At 32.5% G+C, this 15,776-nt stretch overlaps 1 protein-coding gene across 1 annotated transcript in view; it reads left to right on the top strand.

Moving 5' to 3' along the window:
- Window positions 1–15,776, top strand: part of LOC139502339 (uncharacterized) — a 123,086-nt gene that overhangs the window by 42,363 nt on the left and 64,947 nt on the right. The window contains exons 10-14 of the mRNA XM_071291787.1: window positions 1,181–1,483; window positions 5,824–5,937; window positions 6,593–6,709; window positions 10,024–10,326; window positions 13,245–13,358. Of these exons, the coding sequence (XP_071147888.1) occupies window positions 1,181–1,483; window positions 5,824–5,937; window positions 6,593–6,709; window positions 10,024–10,326; window positions 13,245–13,358 (951 nt within the window). The remainder of the gene's footprint in view (window positions 1–1,180; window positions 1,484–5,823; window positions 5,938–6,592; window positions 6,710–10,023; window positions 10,327–13,244; window positions 13,359–15,776) is intronic.

The following is a 15,776-nucleotide window of genomic DNA, read 5'->3' as shown; positions in this document are numbered from 1 at the left end:
CAGATTAAGATCAATTAGTCTTGAAAACTAATCAGACAACCGGTTGTTGGATAACTGTCCCAGAATTTGTAATTTTAAGGAAATTTAGCAGTTTTTTGTTTATAATCTAATGTATTATTATAGACAAAGATATTAATGTATATAAGATATAAAAACAAGTTGATATGACAAAGATATTCAATTGACCCCTTAACTTGATATTGCCTTTTAAAGTGATTTTTTTCGTAAATTTCTCCAGTTAATCTACGGGGCCAATTAGAATAAAACTAAGCCACAATGCCATCCAACTAACATGGCAATCATGTCTGAATAAAGTACATAGGGATTTACTATTGAAGTGTAAGGGAAAATTGTTAAAAAACCCAAAACAATTTCAAATAGTCATAACTTGAAAACTAATTTAAATAATGATAAGGGGTCTTCAGTAAGTATTGTCTAAGTCGAGATACTTGTGGGATAACCTTTTTAAATTTAATTATTAGGGTATCTTATCAGGGGTCGAATTTAAGCTTTTTTGTGTACTAGCCAGCCGGACCAGTGGACTGAAAACTCTACTGGTCCGGCTCCAAATCTACTGGTCCTGCAAAAATGACATTAATTTGACAAACACTAATATAAATGACAGATGTTTAATTTTATTTTGATGCTTTTGTTTACATAAGTTAGACAGTAACAAAGGAATTTCCACATTTTGTATTGTTGTGAAGGACGCTCACCCGAGATATTAATTAACTTGATCAATTGTAATACCCCCCAGTATCGTGTAATTGATTTCACAGGTAAATTGTTTTGTAAACAAACGGAGATTGCCATGCAATCAGTGATTTTTATCGACAAATTTCTACTGGTCCGCCGGACCACCAGATGACAAAATCTACTGGTCCGACGCAAATTTTACTAGTCCCGGACTACCGGACTAGCGCTAATTTCGACCCCTGTATCTTATACTATTTATTATGATTTAAACCTTATTTTACATGATTTTCAAAACCACAGAAGATTCATTTAAGCGACACAGGCTCATGAGAGCTAGCCTCTAGTTTTAAACAAATATTGCTATTGTTGAAGATGCAGGTGAGCAAGCCCAGCTTGTTAGAGACTCTAATTCCCCTGCTTCATACTTATGTGTTTGAATTTAAGATAAGAAATCAACTAAATATTTAATCTCCATGTACAACAGAGGTACCACAAGCACCTGCAAATTTGAAGGTGAAGATGAGGACCAATGACAAGTTGACTTTGGAATGGACAAGGCCAAAGGCAATTGGCGATTCAAAGGTTACTGGGTACAATATTTCCCTGAAAATGGTTGATTCTGATGACTGGAAAAAGATTGGACGAGGCAGATCATTTGTCACCTCCTATACCATTAAGAATCTGAAGCTGGACAAACATTATGTATGTAGTGTCAGTGCTGAAAACAAAGTTGGTAAAGGACCAGCAGCCGAGGTAGAGTCTCCTGTTGTTCAACATCAAAAGCCAGGTAAATTGAAGTTCTGTCTGAGTTCATTCAAAATTAAAGGCTGGATTAGATTTTTTTAGTTCCTGAGTGGTTAAGTTAAATTTGAATTATCTGTAACTTTTAAAAGACATGATCAGAAAAGTGCAATTAACGTAAACACCAAATTAATCCAGTGTTCTTATCATTTTCTTACACTATGTTGATACCAGTTATTACTCACATGACTTGATCAAAACAAAAAAATCTCCATTGAAAATATGGGAAAACAATATTATATTATGTTCTAACTTTCTCATTCAAAGTTTAGGAATTTTGTTTTTAGCTCACCTGGCTCAAAGGGCCAAGTGAGCTTTTCTCATCACTTGGCGTTCGTCATTGTCGGCGTAACTTTTCACATTTTGAACATCTTCTAGAGAACCACTGAATGAAATGGAACCAAACATAGCATGAATGATCCTTATGAGGTGTTGACCAAGTGTTGTTACTTTGTAGCTGATCCATTATCCAAGATGGCTGCCAGCAGGGGACTAAGTTTAACATAGGACCCTATGGGAAATACATACAAATGTCTTCTTTTAGTGAACCACTGATAGGAATGAAACCGAACAGCATGAATGTTCCTTATGAGATGCTTACTAAAAATTAAGTGTTGTTACTTTTTTTTGTAGCAGTTCCATCATCTATTAGATGGCTGCCAGCAGAGGACTTAGTTAAACTTAGTACCCTATGGGAAATACTTACAAATGTCTTCTTTTAGAGAACCACTAAATGGAATGAAACCAAACATAGCATGAATGTTCCTTATGAGGTGTTGACCAAGTGTTAACGCTCAGGCCTCTACTAGAACTTTTTTTTCAACTTGTCCTGTAGGACAAGCACATACCAAAATTTACTTGTCCGAATGAAATTGTTACTTGTCCAAAAATTTATTAAAAATAACCTTTTTTACATTTTTAGTTGATTAAAGGAACAAAACGAATTTAAACAATATAACAGAATTTGATGTATTTTAAAAAAAATACTTTTCAAAAATATGAGTCAAGTACAACTGCGAAACTAGTCATATCACAGGAATTAGGTTCTAGTTTCCATCAATGCTAGTCTCATCAGATTCTTAATCATGAGGCACCATCTGATAGGCCTGTACACTCATTGGATTTGTATTCTGTTTATTTTTTTTTAAGTTAAAAAAAAAGTTTATTCAAATGCAATCAATAAAAAGAAGATAAGCCATCATAAGGTCTGATTGCCAATGAGACAACTCTCTGCAAAAGACCAAATGACACAGAAATTAACAACTATAGGTCACCATATTGCAAGTAATGTTTTTTTCTACTTATGATCAAATATGATTTTGTGAATTTTATGGTAAATAAAAAAAAATATTTTTGTGAAAAAATTACCGGTATGGTATTTATTATGAGGAACATAATAAGGTAGCAAAATGAGGTACAGATTTGTCTTGGTCCCAAAATGTCTCCTGCCTTGTCAAACTATACAGAAATACTATCTTTCTGTCTTTACATAATTATTTCTGTATATACGTAATTCGATTTCTATGTAAACGAAATTAATTTTGTATATACGTTAATTATTCTATTTTTGTATATACGGAATTATTTCTGTATATACATAATTGGATTAACGTATATACGTAATTTTTTTTGTATATACGTAAATCGAATTATGTATATACACAAAGAAGTATTTTTGACCCTGATTCCGCACCATACCTATAGGACATACGTACAAATGTACTAAATAGAATGAAATCAAACATGGCATGAATTTTCCTTATGAGGTGCTGACCAATTGTTGTTATTTTGTAGCTTTTCCATTATCCAAGATGGCCACCAGGGGGGGACCTAGTTTAATATAGGACCCTATGGGAAATACATACAAATGTTTTATTTTAACCCTTAGACTGCTACGCGCGACTATTGTCGTTCCGATAAGACAGTCCGCTACTGCTACTCGCGACTATAGTCGTTTTCCGTACTCGTTTGTTTACACAGTTACCATGGAATGGGCGGAGTCAATATTCATGAGATTGCCGCAGTTTCGACTTGTATGGATTCTGATTGGCTTAAAATCTGCGTTCTTTCGAGTGTCTCTTGACTTTTAATCAGGTATAAGCGATAAACCGAAAGTGAAAATTTTTGATGAAAAAAGTGACAAAATGGCGGACATTGTTTGGAGAAATGGCCAACACGTTCAGAAGTATTTCAATGATAACGATTTAACAGCGGAGGACGATTAAAAGGATTTGGACGAGAATCGAAGATATAATAGACAGAAATGGAAGTATTCTATCAAAACTGCAAACAGAAGACTTTTAAAGCGAGAATTACGGGGATTCCCAGACATTGTTCAAAATGGATGACATGAAACAGGATTTGCGATGTTTATCATTTCGCCTTTCAAATGTGAATCAATATTGACTAACATCGATAGACCCGAACTTTAAGTTTGTCAAGATTATATATTGATGAAAGCTTTAAAAATGAACTTGTCGTGTAAATATATTTGTACATGGAAGGAAAAGTCGGCGCAGTGAAAGTTTTTATTTTTTTTGATAATCACAATGGAACTTAGTTCTTAAAAGAGATTTTAAACTATATTGGTTCAATTCTGAAGTCATGGATACTTATACATTGATGGATCGTTTAATAAAACATGAAAAAATAAGTTTACCTTTGTTTACCTATTTTCGCACCTGTACAGGTAAAACATGACCAGAGACTCACACAAAAATAAAATAAATTAAAAATACAGAATCTAACAATACTTTTTTATATAACTTTTATTGATGATTACTCAATATTTACAAAGATACAGCAATTGTAAGTGAACATGTTTATTTCATCAGTGATTAAAATTTTACTCAGCATTACACAAAAGTACAATAGAAATCAATGCAGCAGTCTAAGGGTTAAAGAACCACTGAATAGAATGAAACAAAATTTATCATGAATGTTCCTTATGAGGTACTAAACAATGTGTTGTTATTTTGTAGCCGTTCCATTATTCAAGATTGCCGCCATTGGGGGACTTATTTTAACATGGGATCCTATGGGAATTACATACAAATGTCTTCTTTAAGAGAACTACTGATCAAACTTAACAATATTAAATCAAATTTGGCCTAAAACATCATTATAAGTATCTGTTACAATTTTTTATTTACATTTTTAATATTATTTCAAAATTCCAAGTATAGAATCAGGTGAGCCACACAGGATCTTGAGATTCTCTAGTTTATATATGGTTCAAAAAATTTTTGGATTGATTTTGGAAGTTATGGTCCAAACTCTAGTCCACATTGTTGTTAGCATCGGTGTAAGTATAAATATACTCTTTCTGAAACTGCTTATTTAAATTTTTCAGCTATTTTTTTATGTGAGTTCCTACTACTGTCCCACTATAACATAGTCTTTTAAGTGTACTTTTTTGTGTTGAATACTTTTATTCCCAACCTACGTTCGTCCCTGTCCTGCTTCAGGTTAAAGTTTTTTGTCAAGGTAGTTTTTGATGAAGCTGAAGTCCAATCAACGTAAAACTTAGTACACTTGTTGCTTATGATATGATCTTTCTAATTTTAAAGCCAAATTAGACTTTTGACCCCAATTTCACGGTCCACTGAACATAGAAAATGATAGTGGGAGTGGGGAATCCGTGTACTATGGACACATTCTTGTTTTGTGTGAGTTCCTACTACTGTCCCACTATAACATAGTCTTTTAAGTGTACTTTTTGTGTTGAATACTTTTATTCCCAACCTACGTTTGTCCCTGTCCTGCTTCAGGTTAAAGTTTTTTGTCAAGGTAGTTTTTGATGAAGCTAATGTCCAATCAACTTGAAACTTAGTACACCAAGTAAAACAAACATGAACAATTCAACATATGTCATAAGTATAACAAACATGAACAATTCAACATATGTCACAAGTATAACAAACATGAACAATTCAACATATGTCATAAGTAAAACAAACATGAACAATTCAACATATGTCATAAGTATAACAAACATGAACAATTCAACATATGTCATAAGTATAACTAACATGAACAATTCAACATATGTCATAAGTAAAACAAACATGAACAATTCAACATATGTCATAAGTATAACAAACATGAACAATTCAACATATGTCATAAGTAAAACAAACATGAACAATTCAACATATGTCATAAGTATAACAAACATGAACAATTCAACATATGTCATAAGTATAACTAACATCAGGTTGTTGATTTTAAGGGTGTTTATCATATACTATAGTTAATCTATCATATTATCATGATTATTGTTCAAAATTCAGTCCATACTGGTAATTTAGAACTTGTTTTTTACAGTGAAAGCTATTGAGAAAGCCAGAACAAGCAAACAATCTATCAAAGATAAGAAAGAAAATGAAGCGCTATATAGTGAAGTAGTCAAAAAGAATTTAACTAGCAGACCAACAACAGGTAAAAAATGATTGAGAAATTTTTAAATAAATGGGCTTAAATAAGTTATATTTTGAATATGCCTAGTCATATTCACTCTGCTAGTTCAAGATAAAGGACCAGTAATGACCCATCAAATTGGGCAATCAAAAAGACATCAAAATTTTCATAGGGAAGAGTGAAAAAAGGACATATGTTACATGATATAGATATGTTTGAAAATTATAAAGTTATGTAAAATATATAGAAAAAAGACTTGATTAACTCACATTACTGTTGGACAATTTTTCTCATTTTTTATAAGCCTTAGAAAAACATTCTCAGTCAAATTGGTACCGTTTAATTATTGTTATTTTCAATAAGTCGCTTCTAAATAAACTGAAGTTATTGATCTTAAATGAAAATATATCTTTTTTATTTCTTTTGTCTTATGTTTTTGTTTTAAGAATCATAGAAATATATACATGTAGAAAGCAAATGTTAATAGGCAAAATGATCAAAAAGTCAAGATCTGAAACAAATAAGTGAACATTCCCAAAATTGTCAGTTGGCCCTTTATTGAAGTTATTGTCCTAAATGACTTTTTTATTATCAGCTTTTTGCATTTTTGCCTTTTATTTTGAAAATAGTTGTATCAGTGAAGACATTTGTGTGTCAACAAACTCTTGTTTTACAGTGAAATCTATTGGGAAAGCCAGCCCTAACCAACCATCATTCAAGAATAAGAAAGGAGGAAATAAAGTATTATATTGTGATAAATTTAAAAGGAATTTAACAAGTCGACCAATAGCAGGTAACAATTATTTGAGTAAAATGTGTTTTTAAAGGATTAGAAAATTCTGCTTGGGATAAATGTAGCTATACAGTCAAACCTGCACTAATGGTCACCTTGTTTCAACAGTCAATTGCAACCAATGGTGGCTTTCAAATCTTTCCTTTTTTTTACTCTATATTATTTTACGTATAGAAAGATAGAAAGCAAATTTGTGCATTAGGGTCTATTAAGGGGTGTTTTGGGGGGGCCGAAAGAAGGGAGGGGTTTACTATAGAACCCTATGGGATTTTATTTCCGAAAATTTTCAGATGAAAATAACTTGTAAACTTTAAGTGATAAACACACACAGTCTTCAGAAATGATCATAGGACAATAAAACAAATCACATGAAATAAAGGGGGAATCCCTGGGGGTCATTCCCACCCCCTTAATATTTGAGAATATGCTATTATCTTGTAAACAGTCCAAATCCCCACCCCTAAACCATATATATTCTTGAATGGGACGATAAAACAAATTTAATGAAATAAAAGGGAAGTCCCTGGGGGTCACCCCACCAGGGCTTCCAAAACGGTCATATATTCCGGTCATTTGTATAATGTCCGGTAAAAGTCTGGCTGGGCAAAGTATGAAACGGTCATATACTTTTTAGTTTTCAAGGCTTTTTTCGGTCATTTTTACATAATTCACGATCTTTTTGACCCAACCTTTTGCCTTTAACATCAACATGATCAACACATTTCCGGTCATAAATGTGACATGATGATTAATTACTATCAAAACAACACCTACTTCAATACTTTTTAATTTTTATCAAGGCTAATTAGTAGTTGGACAGCTGAAATCTACCTGTTCAGGTGACAGGTGAACTATGTTCAGTACCGGACATCATATAAATTGATCGGTTTATTCACAATTCTTTCTTACTTTTCAGCAGTTTGTTTCTAATTGATTTAGTCCAAAAGATTAAAATTATTAAAAATTAGTTTATCAACATGATTTGATGAAAAATTTAAAAAGGTTTTAAATGAAAAATCGTCGGAACTACGTCGTATGAACTAGAACATGTGTGCGCATGTGCGCAGGTAGGAAATTTAATTGTGCATCCTACATTTCTTCAAAAATGCTAAAATTATCATTGATACCTGTATCTTGCGTTCATTTCAAGTATTTTGTTGAAGAAATAACGTGGAAAGAGCTTCTTCACTCAGTCATGCTTTGTAAACGTACACGGATTTTACGTATCCATTTATGGTCCATGTTTTACCATTGTCAAGTCAACATCCGGTTAGAACAATGTGAAAACGAAATTAAAGTTTTTGACAATGTCATTTTGCACAAATAAAAAGTCTAAGTCAGATATGAGCACGCTGATGTGCACACTTTGAATGATGCCCTGCCAATTTAACAATTACATCCGAACATGAAATTCATATCATATCACTTGTAAACGGTCCATATCCCCAACCCTAAACCATATATATTCTTGTATGGAACAATAAAACACATCAAATGAAATATAAGGAGAGTCCATGGGGGTTACCCCCACCCTGTTCAATTTGAGAATGTGCTATTATCTTGTAAACCGTCCAGATCCCCACCCCTAAACCATATATATTCTTGTAGGGGACAATACAACAAATCAAATGAAATTGAAGGGAAGTCCCTGGGGTCACCCCCACCCCATTCAATTTGAGAATGTTCTATTATCTTGAAAACGGTTCAGATCCCCACCCCTAAACCATATATATTCTTGTAGGGGACAATAAAACAAATGAAATGAAACAAAAGGGAAGTCCCTAGGGGGTCAGCCCACCCTCTCTTGTTTGAAAACTTGTAAACGGTTAAGATCTCCACCCGTAAATTTGTTTGGGAGACTTCATAACAGCATCCTGTTACAATTACTTCTTGTTCCTATTTTATTTTGAAAACCTTATATTTATGATCAGCATCTGCAAAATAAGATCTACAAATAGACCATCATGGAAGAAATATTTAGTCTACTGATATTGGAGCTTTTTCCCTTTAAAGATTTAGCTCATGACATCTTCCCTTTAAAAGTGCACCAGTGTCCGTCACATATCTAAATGGGCTGTAATCAAGCTTTTCTCATCACTTTGCATCTGTCATATACTTATAAATAAACTTTTATCAAAATATTTTCCTCTAAAACTACTGAGACAAAATTAAGCTGACATGGTTACAATCATCATTTAGGTATCTTTGTAAAAAAATGTGTTAGATGATCCAGCCTGCCAACCAAGATGACAGACATGGCTAAAAAATGGACATAGGAGTAAAATGCATTTTTTTGTAAACAATTCTGAAACTAAAGCACTTAGAGCAAATCTGACATGGGATAGAAATGATCATCAGATTAAGATCCATTAACCCTGAAAACTTAAGACTAATCAGACAACCCATTGTTTTGAATTTTGAATTTTTGAAATACTAAGGCTTTTCTACCTCAGGCATAGATTGCCTTAGCTGTATTTGGCAAAACTTTTGGGAATTTTGGTTCTCAATGCTCTTCAACTTCGTACTTTATTTGGCCTTTTTAACTTTTTTGGATTAGAGCGTCACTGATGAGTCTTTTGTAGAGGAAACCTGTGTCTGGCGTATATACAAAATTTAGTCCTGGTATCTATGATGAGTTTATTTTGTTGGATATAACTGCCCCTGAATTTGTAATTTTAAGGAAATTTAGCAGTTTTATAATGTATATAAGATCTAAAAATATATTGATATGACAAAGATATTCAATTGACCCCTTAAATTGTATTGCCTTATAAAGTGATTTTTTAACAATTTTTTCTTAATTTTTTCTTTTACCAAAATATTCTCTAGTTAATCTACAGGGCCAATTAGAATAAAACTAAGCCACAATGCCATCCAACTAACATGGCAATCTATCTGAATAAAGTACATAGGGATTTATTATTGAGGTGTAAGGGAAAATTGTAAAAAAAAATCAAAACAATTTCAAGTAGTCAATACTTGAAAACTAATTTAAATAATGATAAGAGGTCTTCAGTAAGTATTGTCTAAGTCGAGATACTAGTGGGATAACCTTTTTTAATTTAGTTATTAGGGTATCTTATACTATTTATTATGATTTAAACCTTATTTTACATGATTTCCAAAACCACAGAAGATTTTAAGCGACACAGGCTCATGAGAGCTAGCCTCTAATTTTTAAAAAAAATTGCTATTGTTGAAGATGCAGGTGAGCAAGCCCACCTTGTTAGAGACTCTAGTTCCCCTGCTTCATACTTATGTGTTTGAATTTAAGATAAGAAATCAACTAAATATTTAATCTCCATGTACAACAGAGGTACCACAAGCACCTGAAAATTTGAAGGTGAAGACGAGGACCAATGACAAGTTGACTTTGGAATGGACAAGGCCAAAGGCAATTGGCGATTCAAAGGTTACTGGGTACAATATTTCCCTGAAAATGGTTGATTCTGATGACTGGAAAAAGATTGGACGAGGCAGATCATTTGTCACCTCCTATACCATTAAAAATCTGAAGCTGGACAAACATTATGTATGTAGTGTCAGTGCTGAAAACAAAGTTGGTAAAGGACCAGCAGCTGAGGTAGAGTCTCCTGTTGTTCAACATCAAAAGCCAGGTAAATTGAAGTTCTGTCTGAGTTCATTCAAAATTAAAGGCTGAATTGGATTTTTTTAGTTCCTGAGTGATTAAGTTAAATTTGAATTATCTGTAACTTTTAAAAGACATGATCAGAAAAGTGCAATTAACGTAAACACTAAATTAATCCAGTGTTATCATTTTCTTGCACTATCTTGATACCAGCTTTTTTTACTCGCATGACTTGATCAATAAATACAAAATCTCCGTTGATAATATGGGAAAACAATATTATATTATGTTCTAACTTTCTCATTCAAAGTTTAGGAATTTTGTTTTTTGCTCACCTGGCTCAAAGGGCCAAGTGAGCTTTTCTCATCACTTGGCGTTCGTCATTGTCGGCGTAACTTTTCACATTTTGAACATCTTCTAGAGAACCACTGAATGAAATGGAACCAAACATAGCATGAATGATCCTTATGAGGTGTTGACCAAGTGTTATTACTTTGTAACGTATCCATCATTCAAGATGGCTGCCTGGGGGGAATTAAGTTTAACATAGGACCCTATGGGAAATACATACAATTGTCTTCTTTTAGAGAACCACTGAACGGAAAGAAAACCAAACATGACATGAATGTTCTTTATCAGATGCTGACCCAGTGTTGCTACTTTGTAGCCGATCCATCATCCAAGATGACCACTAGCAGGGGATTTAGTTTAACATAGTTCCCTATGGGAAATCCATACAAATGTCTTCTTTTGAAGAACCACTGAATGGAATGAAACCAAACATAGCATGAATGTTCCTTATGAGATGCTGACTAAGTGTTGTTACTTTGTAGCTGATCCATCATCTAAGATGGCTGACTTAGTTTAACATATTACCTATGGGAAATACATACAAATGTCTTCTTTTAGAGAACCACTAAATGGAATGAAACCAAACATAGCATGAATGTTCCTTATGAGGTGCTGACCAAGTGTTCTTACTTTGTAGCCGATCCATTATATAAGATGGCGGCCAGCAGGGACTTAGTTTAAGATAGGACCCTATGGGAAATACATACAAATGTCTTCTTAGAGAAGCAAGGAATGGAATGAAATCAAACATGGCATGAATGTTCCTTATGAGGTGCTGACCAAGTGTTCTTACTTTGTAGCGGATCCATTATCCAAGATGGCCACCAGGGGGCGGGACCTAGTTTAACATAGGACCCTATGAGAAATCCATACAAATGTCTTCTTTTGAAGAACCACTGAATGGAATGAAACCAAATGTATCATGAATGTTCCTTATGAGGTACTAAACAAAGTGTTGTTACTTTGTAGCCGTTCCATTATTCAAGATGGCCACCAACGGGGGACTTAGTTTAATATGGGATCCTATGGGAAATACATACAAATGTCTTCTTCAAGAGAACTACTGATCAAACATAACAATATTAAATAAAATTTGGCCTAAAACATCATTATAAGTATCTGTTACAATTTTTTACATTTTTTAATATTATTTCAAAATCCCAAGTATAGAATCAGGGGAGCGACACAGGCTCTTGAGAGCCTTTAGTTTATATATGGTTCAACTGGATAATAACTTTAGTATTAGTAAATAGAAATATATGAAATTTTAACACGAGGTTTGAAATCATAAAAGGAAGGCTGGGATTTATTTGGGGGGTTTTGGTTCCAACAGTTAATGTATAAAGGGCCAAAAAAGGGCAAAAATAAGCATTTTTATAGTTTCCAGACAATACCTGAATGTAAGTATAAATACGATCTTTCTGAAACTGCTAATTTAAATTTTTCAGCTATTTTTATGTGTGAGTTCCTACTACTGTCCCACTACAACATAGCTCTTTTCTGTGTACTTTTTGTGTTGAATACTTTTATGCCCCACCTACACTCGTCCCTGTCTTGCTTCAGGTAAAAAAAAATTTGTCAAGGTAGTTTTTGTCTATTGTGAAGCTGAAGTCCAATCAACTTGAAACTTAGTACACTTGTTGCTTATGATATGATCTTTCTAATTTTTAAGCCAAATTATACTTTGAACCTCAATTTGACGGTCCACTGAACATATAAAATGAAAGTGCTAGTTTCAGGTGAAATTTTTTGGTCAAGGTAGTTTTTGATGATTCAATCAACTTGAAACTTAGTACACATGTTACCTTATATGGTATGATCTTTCTAATTTTAATGCCAAATTAGATTTTTTACCCAATTTCATGGTCCATTGAATACGGAAAATAATGTGCGAGTGGGGCATCTGTGTACTTTGGACACATTCTTGTTTTCAGGCCGTTGTGCAGTGCCAAACTATATGTATCAACTGGTTGTTTTACAGTGAAAGTACCTATGTGTAGTTACAAGTTGGTCTAATTTGCTGATAACAAAATCAATATTTATACCAAATATAACAATATTTAAAGATCTAATTACAGTGTTAAATAGGTAACCTTGAAAATATGAACATAAGTTATAAGTATAACAACCTGATAATGAACATAAATATAACAAACATGAACAATTCAACAAATGTCATAAGTATAACAAACATGAACAATTCAACAAATGTCACAAGTATAACAAACATGAACAATTCAACAAATGTCATAAGTATAACAAACATGAACAATTCAACATATGTCATAAGTAAAACAAACATGAACAATTCAACATATGTCATAAGTATAACAAACATGAACAATTCAACATATGTCATAAGTATAACAAACATGAACAATTCAACATATGTCATAAGTAAAACAAACATGAACAATTCAACATATGTCATAAGTATAACAAACATGAACAATTCAACATATGTCATAAGTATAACTAACATCAGGTTGTTGATTTTAAGGGTGTTTATCATATACTATAGTTAATCTATCATATTATCATGATTATTGTTCAAAATTCAGTCCATACTGGTAATTTAGAACTTTTGTTTTACAGTGAAAGCTATTGAGAAAGCCAGAACAAGCAAACAATCTATCAAAGATAAGAAAGAAAATGAAGCGCTATATAGTGATGTAGTCAAAAAGAATTTAACTAGCAGACCAACAACAGGTAAAAAATGATTGAGAAAAAATTTAAATAAATGGGCTTAAATAAGTTATATTAATTTTGAATATGCCTAGTCATATTCACTCTGCTAGTTCAAGATAAAGGACCAGTAATGACCCATCAAATTGTGCAATCAAAAAGACATCGGAATTTTCATAGGGAAAAGGGAAAGAAGGACATATGTTACATGATATAGATATATTTGAAATACATAAAGTTATGTAAAATATATAGAAAAAGACTTGATTACCTAATATATTTTAAAGATTGGACTTTTAACTAAGGCCAAAAAGTTGAAGAAAAAAAGATATATCATTTCTGACTGTCTAAGGAATCCAGTGAAGTAAAACAATGTTAGGCTTATCTGAAAAAGCATCAAAATTTGCAACAAATTTATATTTCCTTTATATATTTCGTAGCAATGCATTTACAGATGATGAATCTTTTGGATGTTCAATGTTGTTTTAATTTTACAGTTAAATTATGGAAGATTTCAAAATCTTGATAAATGCAAGTTTGTCACTGAAAATGGTGGATTAATGGAAATAAAAATATTGTTTGTGCTTTTGAAAAAAAAGGGTATAATGCACTGGTGCAGTGAATGTAAACATGGTATCAGTATATAGCTGGGCTGTTAAACATTTTTTACTGACATAACTGATGGACAATTTTCTCATTTTTTATAAGCAGAAGAACATTCTCAGTTAAATTGGTACGGCTTAGTTATTGTGACAACTATAACTAGTAACTTTAGAATTATAGAACTCATAGAATATAATGAGAATATATTAGACTCTATTGAAAAACGTTTTTTATAGTCAAAGGTAAGATTTTTTCAAAATGTTGAGATCTGCCTACTGTGCATTTACATCAAAACAGCATATTTTTATTTTTTGGATTTTTTACCCTGAAATGACAAAGTACGATTTTTTTCTTTTTCATTTTTGCTGATTATCTTGGTAACTATAATCGGTGGATAGAAAATTTAATTTAATAGCAAGAATGATCAGCAGCACTAGATCTATAAATTATTAAAATGGCCAAGATCGTCAGTTGACTCTTGATTTGAGTTATTACTCTTTTCTGATGATTTTTACCAATTATATAAATAGATAGAAACTTCAAAACAAGTTCTACAAGTTAGTCAGCATTGCTGAAATTGTCAGGTGTTATTGCATTAAAATAACTAGGCATTCAGAACTTATAATTTTCTCTTGTATATTTAAAAAAAACAATTTTTATATAAAATTTGTACTTATAACTCTTATTACTGTGTACCTTCGTATGTAAGCACGCTGATGCAGCCTACTTTTTTAATGCTTAATCGAGATATCTTTTAACTACTGCAAGTCATTCAAAATAACTTTCTTAAAGGAACAACTACTTTACTTAAAAAAAAAGGGGGGTGGTTCTGAGTCCGATTTTTTTTTCACGTGAGATCTAAACTAATTTTTATATTAAGTTCTTTTTCGATGGTACCTATTCAATATTTAACACTATAATGTATGGGGAAACTTTGGATTCAGAATATTTGTTCATTCCAATTATATATATAATCATCTGCATGACTCCATTTAAAAAAAAACAAATTGTGGAAAAATCCATCCCCCTTTTTAACGTGATTTTTGTGACAAAAATGTAGGTTATTAATTTGGGGATGTACGGCGGGCAGGCCGTTTGTCGGTCGGGCGGGCGGACGGGTGGCAATCAAATGTTGTCCGTGCATTAACTCATGAACCGTTCAACCAAAGCTTTTGCAATTTTAATATGTTGTTACTGATGACAAAATGGAGGTCAAGTTCAATAATGGCGATTTTGACTTTTTCCGTTCAGGAGTTATGGTTCTTGAAAGATTGAAAAATGAAGTTTCCAGTCATGTCCGTGCATTTACACATGAACTGTTCTACCTAAGCTTCCCCAATTTTAATATGTTGTTACTGATGACAAAATGGAGGTCAAGTTCAATAATGACGATTTTGACTTTTACTGTTCAGGAATTATGGTTCTTGAATGATTGAAAAATGGTGTTTCCAGTCGTGTCCGTGCATTTACGCATGAACTGTTCTACCAAAGCTTCCCAAATTTTAATATGTTGTTACTGATGACAAAATAGAGGTCAAGTTCAATAATGACGATTTTGACTTTTACCGTTCAGGAGTTATGGTTCTTGAAAGATTGAAAAATGGTGTTTCCAGTTGTGTCCGTGCATTTTCTCATGAATCATTCAACCAAAGCTTTTGAAATTTTTATTTGTTGTTACTGATGGCAAATTAGAGGTCAAGTTCAATAATGACGATTTTGACTTTTACCGTTCAGGAGTTATGGTTCTTGAAAGATTGTGAAATGGCGTTTCCATTCACGTTGCATTTACTCATGAACCATTCAATCTAAGATTTTCAAATTTTAAGATGTTGATACTGA

Source organism: Mytilus edulis, chromosome 13 (genome assembly GCF_963676685.1).
Source record: "Mytilus edulis chromosome 13, xbMytEdul2.2, whole genome shotgun sequence".
Classification (NCBI taxonomy): Eukaryota; Metazoa; Mollusca; class Bivalvia; order Mytilida; family Mytilidae; genus Mytilus; species Mytilus edulis.
The sequence above is the reverse complement of the archived record's forward strand: the minus strand, read 5'-3'. Positions and strand labels throughout refer to the sequence as shown.